Source organism: Clarias gariepinus, chromosome 4 (genome assembly GCF_024256425.1).
Source record: "Clarias gariepinus isolate MV-2021 ecotype Netherlands chromosome 4, CGAR_prim_01v2, whole genome shotgun sequence".
NCBI classification, from domain to species: Eukaryota; Metazoa; Chordata; class Actinopteri; order Siluriformes; family Clariidae; genus Clarias; species Clarias gariepinus.
Window position 1 is genome coordinate 35,343,270 of NC_071103.1, and position 10,057 is coordinate 35,353,326.

Below are 10,057 nucleotides of genomic sequence, written 5' to 3' on the forward strand. Positions count from 1 at the left end.
CTTAAGTCACTCTGGAAAATGATGTCTGCTAAAATGCTGTGAATGCATTTTTAACTTAAGAATAAAAAACTGAAAACCAAAACCATAGACAAAAAAAGTGTCACTTCAAGAGGAAGAATTTGTAAGGGAACTTGAGATATATATATATAAACTAATATAACACTTATATAACTTTAGAATAAAAATAGACATGACGAAAGTGCGTTGTCAAAAACATTGACAGAAAAAAAGGTGACACTTTGAGAGGAAGATTCACAACTTTTTTTTTTTAAAGGGAACCCGATGTTATAAGTGCTATAAAAAGCCTTGTTTATCGTATTTAATGTTTATACATGGTTATTTACAAGAAACAGTAAAGTTGTACTGCGCTCCCTGTGGCGAAACGCACTCCTGCGGTAACTCTCACAGAATGAGAACGCTTGTTGCGCCCCCCTCCTCTAAGTATGTTGTACGTATATATACTGAGGTTAAAAATAGCCGGCCAATCCGCGGAGAGGACCGGGCACTCGAATGAGCCAATAGCAGCAGCGCAAACATGAATTCATTTCCTCGGGCCGTTCGTGATTGGTCCACGGTGATATCATGTGCGCCCGCGCTGGCTCTCGCGACGCGATTGGTGGCGTGATGCGAAAAAAACGTCACGCCGTCACGGGCTCGGTGGGCGGGGCTTCCTTGCGCGAGCACTCTGCGAGGTTTGAATAAGGGAAGTTTTGACAGACAGAGAGAGAGAGAGAGGAGATCCGCGCGCGTTCGCTTAGGCTCCTCACTCCTCATACACACGCACATATTCAGTCCTTCTTCTTCTTCTTGTCGTCCAATGTGAGAGATCTGCTGCTGCGCTCTCTGCCTGGACGGGACAACATCTCCAATTACAGGAGATCTTTTTATTTTTGCGCTCGTTCTTTCTGTATTTCTCTCCGTTTGAGTGTCGCGATGGATGTTTTGCCCATGTGCAGCATTTTCCAGGAGCTGCAGATCGTCCATGACACCGGTTATTTCTCCGCGTTACCCTCGCTGGAAGAGTACTGGCAACAGGTAAAGAAATATGCATGTCGTAAATGATTGTGTTTTTGCCCTTTTAAAGTGATTGAAACAACCTGGATATGTGTGTGTGTGCGCGCGCGCGCGCCTGTCAGACAAGCACTAATACTAACAGCTATCAAACAGTAGGTTAAATACCAGCGTGATTACGATTAGCACGATTTTTGTACTTGTTCTGATGTTCTGCAACTTGTCATGACATGATTGCATCCCTTCCTGATTTATATAGGACGAGCAGGACGAGGTTGCAACCTTTCTTTATTTTAAATTTTTTTACGTTTTTTTTTTTATTTAAAAAAAATTCATAAAACATGTTCTCATTGACAGTGCATGGTTGAATTGGGTAAAAAGGGCATGCACAACGCTGTATGCATGCGTGTGTGTGTGTGGTTTTAATTCTGAACCAATGCCGCACAGACAACCACGCGCGTGGGGTTCTGTAAATAGGTTTGGGTGTAAATAAAAATACAAATTAGAAAGCAAGAATGTAGTGTGTGTGTGTGTATATGCATGTGTGTGAGAGTGTGTGCATGTGCGTGTGTGTGACAGAGAAGGCTTTACCAGCCGCATACTTTCGCACTAAATAGTGCTCGTGCCAAAACACGCGCGCGCGCCCGCGCACGCCTGCTCGCTCGCACGCGCACACTCCGATTGCTCGACCGTTCCCTAGGTGGCGTAAGGCTGCTTTGAGTGTAGTGCGGAAGTATGCGGGTCTTTGGCACGCAGCCAACGGTTCAGTCTGGTACATGAAAGGAAAAAAAGAATGATAATTGAAAAAAAAATTCTAATTAATAAAACATGTAGCACTAAAACGTATTTGCATATGATTTTTCTTCTGATTTCTTTTTTTTTTTTTTCTTAATCTGCTTTTGAAGTGTTTGCATGAGATCACTGAGATCTTCACAGATGCACATCCTGCTTTTGAGGAAATCAAGCCTACATGATGTTCAGGAGTTCCCACTCTAAGGGTGCTTAACCGTACCTGTCTCCCCATAGCCAGGGTGTCCACTCCACAGGTTTAACCCAAGCACTAAAGGTGTATACGAGTTCTAGATCAACTAAGATTCAGTGAAGTGATTGCTTTAAGAATCAGCCAGTCATTCAGAGAACCCTTAAGGAACCCTGTGTAGATGATCGGTGAGGTTCGTCCGAGACGTAACTACATCACCACTTTTTCGTAAGTGGAAAGTTTCGGACGCCAGAATGTGTCGGGGCTGCAGTTTGTGTAAAAAAGCAACAGCCGGTGGTTTAAAGAGGAGGATGTCCATAGCGTGTCAGCTTGAATGAGGAAACTCGGCAGAAGCAGAGATGGAGGAAGTGCTGCGGCTTCCTTAAAAGGACTCTAAAACCAGCGTATGAGTCACTCCGAGTCTGTTACCACAGAGTAAATGTTAGTCTTTCAGAATGAGGCTTGACGATGTACACTTAGCAAAGCTAAATTTGGGCAACAATCGTTCCATGAGCGCCATAATTGGATTTAGGTGTGTTGTGCTTGAGCAGAAATGTCTTAAGATGTTTGAGAACAGTTATTCATGCAATGACCGGTCGGGTCATCAGAATCTTTTTTTTTTTTTTTTTCTTAATTTTTTTTATTTTGATTGTCTTGTTCTGATCAGCTCTTGTTTCTTTTACGTCAGACATGTCTGGAGCTGGAGCGTTACCTGCAGAGCGAGCCGTACGTCTCGGCGTCCGAGCTCAAGTTCGACCCTCAGGAGGACCTCTGGAGCAAACTGATGTTCGCGTGCGGCGACGGTGACAAGGCCGAAACGGACTCGAAGCCTAGCGTCGATCTCGTTCACGTCAAGGAGGAGGACGCTCAGGACGGCCCGATGTCGGAGACGCGCAGTGTCAACTCGGACGCCAGCAGCGAAGCGTCGGATAGCTCGGAGGAGCTCTCGCCGACGCACATCTTCGGCTCGAACCCTCTCGGCTCGGGACACTTGCCGTCGTCTATCATCGCCACACCGCCATCGTCTCCGGAGGCTCTCCAGGAGCCAGTCATTCCTCAACTCTGGGGAACCATACACACTGAACTGCATGTAGCTGGGAAGGCCAGGCACGGTGCAACGGCCAAGGGGGGTGCAACGGATAAACTGGCGCTGCCCGGAGGCGACGCGTCTCCGGACGGCAGGAGGAGGGTGCACAGGTGTCACTTCAACGGCTGCCGCAAAGTTTACACGAAGAGTTCACATTTAAAAGCACATCAGCGGACTCACACGGGTAAGACCCCTTTTTTTTTTTTTTTTTTTTTTTTTTGTGCTCCTTGTGTTTGTGCACTTGTGTGTGTGTGTGTGTGTGTGTCTTAGAAACGGGTGACGACTGGACATTTGATGCCTGGTTGGGTGTTGGGGATTTTCCAGTGTACAGGAGGACAGATTTGGATAAAAAGTTGCCGGGGCATTCCGACTGGTTCATGTTTGTCTGACTCATTCGCTCATTTTCCAGTTGGAATGTCCCTGTATTTATTTTTTTCCCACTTCATAATCTGGACAAAATAATCAGCATAATTACCGTAGCCATGGAAACAGGTGTGAAACTCTGAGCTCTTTCGGTGGATCAGGACACGAGTCGCACAAAACACGTCATCAGGCCGAGACAGAAACTTCACGTCTGAGTGCCATTTATCAGTTCCACTCGAGTAGTTGTGCGATCGCTCAGCCTTTCCCCTCAGCTGCAGGAGCTGCATCGACTCTCCTGGCATATTTGCCTCACATGACTGCATGGCTAAACTATGACCTAATCTGTTTGGAATGTGCCTATGCCCTAGGGAGGGAGTGAGCACTAGGGAGAGGGCGGGGAGGGGGCAGTGGCCTGGAGGGAGGGAGGGAAGGAACCTGTTCTACCAAAACACTGTTTCGTCATGGGAAAGGGCCAGACGTTTCAATAGGGGAACCGGGTGGCCCACCGCTTCTTTTCATCCTTGTCCTGATTGAAACCCATCTTGTTTGCTGATCTCATTTGTTCATTCAGATCATGTTTGTGTTTACAAAGTCATGTGAACCTGTCTCTGTGTGTCTCTGTGTCTCTGTGTGTCTCTGTGTGTGTGTGTGCTGTAACTAAGTACTTGTGATAGTGTCAGTTCTTTTCTTTTTCAAAGCCTGCCAGCTCGGCTTTCCCTGAAGGTGTTTGCGCGGTTTTTGTTTGCAGGTGAGAAGCCGTACAGGTGTTCGTGGGAAGGCTGCGAGTGGCGCTTTGCACGCAGCGATGAGCTAACCCGGCACTTCAGGAAGCACACGGGTGCAAAGCCATTTAAATGCAGTCACTGTGACAGGTATGCTCTTTCTCTCTCTCACACACACACACACACACACGGTTTCTTCTTCTTCTCTCTGGGAGAACGTGACAGTTATCGCGTCCGGGACGCCTCGACTCAGGAGCCTGCCTGCGCCTTTGATGTGCGGCGACGCGAAATACAATAGATTTCGCGATTCTCCGTTCTCCATTGATTCCTTTTTATCTGTTCATCGATGGCAGTCATCACATTATGCTCGGATTTCATCACTTAATTGCCTAATCGGATTAAGTGCTTCAAAGAGCAACGACAACAGTGTCGTATTTCTCGAATATTGATATCGACTGGGATTTCATTTTTTTATTTTTTTTTACGAGCGAAGGATGTATTTGAACAGTTGCAACCCGTCCCCGCTTTCTTCCGCTTTTAGCTTGGGTGGGAAACAGACTTATTTATCTGATCGACTTCTTTCACCGATAGGGCGCTTTGGACAAAAGGGGCCTCGTCAGATTTGCAAGCAAAGCGCTTCTCGAGTGTCGCGCGTGAGATTTGGTTCCTTTCAATCACCGTTATTATAACTGGAGTTACTTCCTGATTTTATGAGCTTATACGCGGGATGTAAATCATCAGCAGTTACTAAACCTGTTCAGTGCTCCAGATTTGGGTTGGAGGTTAAACCTGAAGTGGGCGTGTCCTAATTATATATGAGCCAGTTCATCGAGCTCAGCTACATCGCTGTCGAGTTGTATGCAGTTGAATAGAGAGATTGGATCGGCGTTAGACGTTTCTCTTTCCCAAGATAGAAAACTTTATAAACTACTCCACCAGGCGATTAGGAAGGATGTCGTGCATCTACTGTCCGTATATATTATTCGTTCATCCCATGCTATTCGCATTCCTTTGCACGTATACTATTCCTGTTGCCGCTCTGTATCCTCGCGCCGTCACGACTGACCCTTTATGTTCTTTCTCATCTTCCAGGTGTTTCTCCAGGTCAGACCACCTGGCCCTGCACATGAAGAGGCACCTCTGAGCAGGTCGTGGCAAGTGCGGATTTGCTCTCGTTGTATCGTGACCAGCCTCCTGGTTGCCCTGCCCTCGTCGGGGGGAGGAGTGTGTGTCCAGCCAAAGCATGCCATTTTGCACCGTACCCTGTGCCTCCGGGAATCTCGGGGAGAAAGGCCTACTGAGCGGTTGTGTGGAAAAAAAAAAAAACATGGAAAAAAAACCCTACAAAAAAAATTTAATAAATAAAGACAAAACGTACACGGAGAGGGATGAAATCAAGTGCGGAGAAAAAGAAAAGCAAAGAATGAAGGACTTTCGGACAAAATGACAACAAAAAAAAAGAAAAAAAAAAGAATGAATGATGGTGTGTGTCATATGGTGCATGTTGTTTTGGGACTGCTCCTGGACAACCAATACACTGGTACTTATTAAAGGACCCCACAAAAAAAAAAAAAAGAAAAGCAAAAAAAAAAAAAAAAAGCCTGTCTGTCCGGGATGAACGTGAGCTCGCACGCGAGAGAGTGTGAGGATGAGTGTATAGTGTGCGAGTGTGGGGAGGAGGGGGTGGGAGAGGGGTACCAGTGTGTTGCTGCAGACTGAATGGTGTGAGAGAATGAGTTTTTTTCATTTTTCCTTGCAAGCCTGTGATAGTGGGAGAAAAGCGTGTCTTCTCAGTGTCAGCGTGGAAGCCGGGACTTGCCCCATTTTTCCCCCTCAGGCTCTGTGCTCTCAAAGGGATGATGGGACTTTGGTTACATCTAGATGCACCCCTTAGCAACCACGACCCTGCCGTTCCCTGCTGCCCCCTTCCCCTTGCAGTTGGTGGCTCTACAGGGTCCCTTCATGAATGAAGGTGGCTTTTTTTTTTTTTTTTTTTTTTTTTTTTTGGTGTTTGGTGCAGCTACTAAATGTGCAATGTGTTCGGTAGCTTGTTTTTTTTTTTTTTACTTATTTTTTTTTTTTGACAAGCTACAAAAAAAGCTCTTTCGTTGTCCATTGTATAAGCTGTGTGCTTAGAGATAAAACACAAAACTATAACTTCTTCACTATCATAGACAGGTGTTGCATGGTATTAGGGTTTGTACTCTTATTTCTTTTTTGTTCCTGCTCTGTTATCAGGACTGCTAATAGATTCCAATAAAGTGCAGCTAAATACGAATGGTTAAATGTTACAATATATTGTACATAAATGGAATGATGATTCTTCTCTTCAAATCCTGTCATTGATGCTTTTTTTTTGTTTGTTTGTTTTTTGTTTTTAGTAAGGAAAACCACTATTGCTTAGAGTTTATTTTGTTCGCGCGTCTTCTTCCGTCGCTGAGGACTGCTGTTTTGTCTCTCTTTCCCTACACATCTTTCTCTCACTCTCTCTCTCATTGTCCTTTCATTCTTTCCCTCTTATTAATGCACTGTTGACCTTAATGGTGCCTTATGCAAGTGACCTTGTCCTGTGGAATAGCCTTGGTCTTGGGGGTCACGCTTGTCTTGTATGAGTGAATTTAGCTTCATTAAGGCTCTGTTTCCTATAAAAAGAAAAAAACGCACCTTTTGTTTTTCTTAATCAGCTATTTTTGTTTCTAACACGAACAAACACACCGATTCGCTCTTTTAATGTTGAGCGTAAATATTTACATCCATAAAACAAAACAAACAAACAAACATTGAAGCACTTATGGAAAGATTGCGACACTGTATTATGTAATGCATGTTTTTTTTTTTTTTTTTTTTAATGGACAAATTAAATATTGAAAGAATAAAAACTGCAGAAACGCTGCTTCTTGTACAACAACGCTTTAAGGAGAAATGGGAAAAAATCACCCAGCCGCCTTGCCATCGTTTGACACCGAGGTTCAGAAGCCTGGACTTGTCTCCCCTGCAACCAAGACGGAGGGAGGGAAAAAAAAAAAGTAATGATTTATTGTAATTAACAAGCTCTAGCAGGACAGGCCTCGCCTTGTAGCGCATCGGTGTAATGAATTACTAAAGGCTTTGCTGGCACACATTCTGCCACAGACTGCTGACTCCGACAGTTCGCTATTGACCTGTCTGGACGGCGTTGTTTTAGCCTGGCAACAGTATTATGGAAACAGAGAACGGGCATCCAGAAAGATCAAGATGAATCACTTCTTTTCATCCCGCACAATGTAAATTTACAGACCTTGAACTGAAGCCTTTAGTTTATCAGACGGACTGTCTGGATGTCCAGTAAGCATTTTTTTTTTCTTTCTTCTTCTTTTCTCTAGAACAAAATCACTACGAGGACTACAATCGATTACAATCCGAATACCTGAATATCACGCATGCTGTGCGTTCTTGTTATGTGGAGGGTGAAAAAAAAATGACAAAGCTCAACAGATAGTAATACTGTGTATATATCAGGGACTTACTGGAATTGAGCAGCAGAGGCACATGAATTTTAGATCAGATCACTGCAGGAGGATCAGCGTGAAGAAACCCGGCTATAAAATCCAATCAGCGAGTGTTAAGCAGGCAAAAAGGACAGTACATCCCTTTCTCTCTCTCTCTCGCTCGCTTTCTCTCTCTCTCTCGGAAAGAAGCAGCATTCAAGCGGGAATCGAGCCTTAATCAAGCCTCCCTGTTTTTTTCCTTTGCTTGTAACTATAACCAACGCTTTCTATCACACTTTTTTCCCTCTCACACCTTCTCCTCTTGTGTATTTCTTGAATATTTGTACAAAATTGAAAAGAGATAAAAGTTACAAATGAGATAAAAAAAAGCATTTTCTAAGATTTTTATTTGTTCCTTCTTTATATAAATTTTATTTGAAATTGTTTTGCAAAATTGTTCTATTTCTGTATGAATGTATTTTTTATTGGAATAATAAGAAATTCTTATCAGACATCATTTGCTTCTTGTTTTGCTTCTATACCTTACGCAAGAGCCGACCTCTACAGTTTTGGATTAACCTAGCCTTTCGACATCTTGCTTTGTTTTTGTTTTTTTTCTTTTACAGGAAAAATAAACCGGTGCTTTGCAAAGCGGTACCTCGGCATTATGAATTCAATCCGCCTTGGAGACGAGTTCCTAATGTAAAATTTCATAATGCGAAACGCATTTTTCTATAGGAAGTCATGTTAATGCAGATAATCTGTTCCAGCCAGCCATAAAAATATTACCGATATCACCAATTTCCAACGCTATAATCATATTTTTGCAAATAAAAACAATTACAACATTTAGAAAAAGCATGAAAATGAAATAAAATATAAAGCAAAGACATTAAAATACAATCTTAATTTATGATTCCTCTTGGCATCGGCTGCTTTAAAAACCAAACTCTGTTTTCTTCTTGCTACCGTCCTTGTTAACATTATTGGTATCTGTGGTGCTATGTCTTCTATAAAGCTTGCAAAAAAAAAAAAAAAAAAAACTCACAAAACAATGTGTAAAGTCACTTTGCTTAGCCTTCTTCTGACACGAATAAGTATTGAACGACTCCCGGACGTACACGGAACTTAGCCAGCGTTCGGCTCGGCTCGATCGGATGTATGCCGAACCATAAGGCTCCTGTTAAACGTAAATAAAAGCCAGTTTACTGAAGGGGTTATTGCCACTAATATATATGTAAGAGCACCTTTGTCCAGGTGCATTTTGACAAGTCTTGGACTTGAGTCAATAGAATAGACGACTGTGGTTGGTTTAGGTGGACAGAAAAAAATGGATTGTTAAGGAGCACATGTACGTAAGTACATTTTGTGATAAAAAAAAAAAAAAAAATTTTGTCCGTCTGCTAGAAACTTCTGCATGTCAGAAACAGTGGATATGAACTTTTCCTTTTTAAAAAAATTCCAGTAACTTTGAGGAACAAGAGATTTACCTGAATTCCTCGCCAACATGTGTGTGTGTGTGTGTGTGAAAGAGAGAGAGAGAGAGAGAGAGAGAGAGAGAGGAAACACAGATGAGGTCTTCCTCATCCCTGTCAAAACACATAATGCGTTTTCCCGTTCCTCAGGAATAGATGGCAAATTGCACGTTTTGACAATCCAGCGTCTAAAATAGGAAACCTGACCCGAGAACCTCTCTGCCAGACTTAGCACAGGAATGTGTTTACAAGGCTTGGCTCCATCCCTAAATGTTAAAAATATATATATATATATATTTTTTTTTTCGTTTAGTTTCTTGCTTTCTGGTTCTCCCTGCAGTCAACACAGGGACCACTTACGATCAAAGCTACCCAAATTACCCATCAGCATCAGGGGCTGCCCTCGGCACTTAATTAGCATTATGTATTTACATGGCTCTTAGATGATTGTTTGATACAAATAAGATAATGTTCCCCGTTGAACGTTAATCAAAAGGGTTTTGCAGATAATTATTAAAATGTAGGTCAAATGAGTTGGATGGTGCGTACATTTTCGTTTCTTTTTTCCCTCCTCAGTCAGGCTCTTATGAACAAACTGAAAATCAGGTATTGCTTATTCCAGGAACCAGAAACGCATATGTTTTTTTTTTTTTTTTTATTGTGCTCTGTTAATAAATACCACAGAACGACACACTCCCCTATGTGCAAGGTACTGGTATCTCTGGCCTTGATATGCAGCACCTGATAGTTGCATAGATACTGTACATCAAGCCGTTAAAGGTCGGGAAGAACCCAAATGAATCATTAAACATAAGAGAATTCCAACTAGAAAGTGCTTTCACACCTCTGACCGTCTCTCCTGTGATTATTAGTAAGAGTAATAAAATTAGGATCTCAAAAAGAAAAAGAAAAAAAGACAGCTTTTCTTTGCATATTTTTGGTACAAGCCGGCC

General features: G+C 42.8%; 1 protein-coding gene across 1 annotated transcript; it reads left to right on the plus strand.

Annotated features, from left to right (window-relative positions):
- The first annotated feature begins 730 nt into the window (after window positions 1–730).
- Window positions 731–6,440, plus strand: klf6a (Kruppel-like factor 6a). The gene is made up of 4 exons (XM_053494476.1): window positions 731–1,035; window positions 2,679–3,261; window positions 4,189–4,312; window positions 5,255–6,440. Exons 1-4 carry the CDS (start codon window positions 934–936, stop codon window positions 5,304–5,306), a joined length of 861 nt encoding a protein of 286 aa, XP_053350451.1. The 5' UTR covers window positions 731–933; the 3' UTR covers window positions 5,307–6,440.
- The last annotated feature ends 3,617 nt before the right edge of the window (window positions 6,441–10,057 follow it).

Coding starts and splice junctions, on each gene's coding strand:
- klf6a (XM_053494476.1), top strand. CDS start 934: ATGGATGTTTTGCCCATGTGCAGCATTTTCCAGGAGCTGCAGATCGTC. Junction 1,036..2,678: donor TGGAAGAGTACTGGCAACAG/GTAAAGAAATAT, acceptor CTTTTACGTCAG/ACATGTCTGGAGCTGGAGCG. Junction 3,262..4,188: donor ACATCAGCGGACTCACACGG/GTAAGACCCCTT, acceptor TTTTGTTTGCAG/GTGAGAAGCCGTACAGGTGT.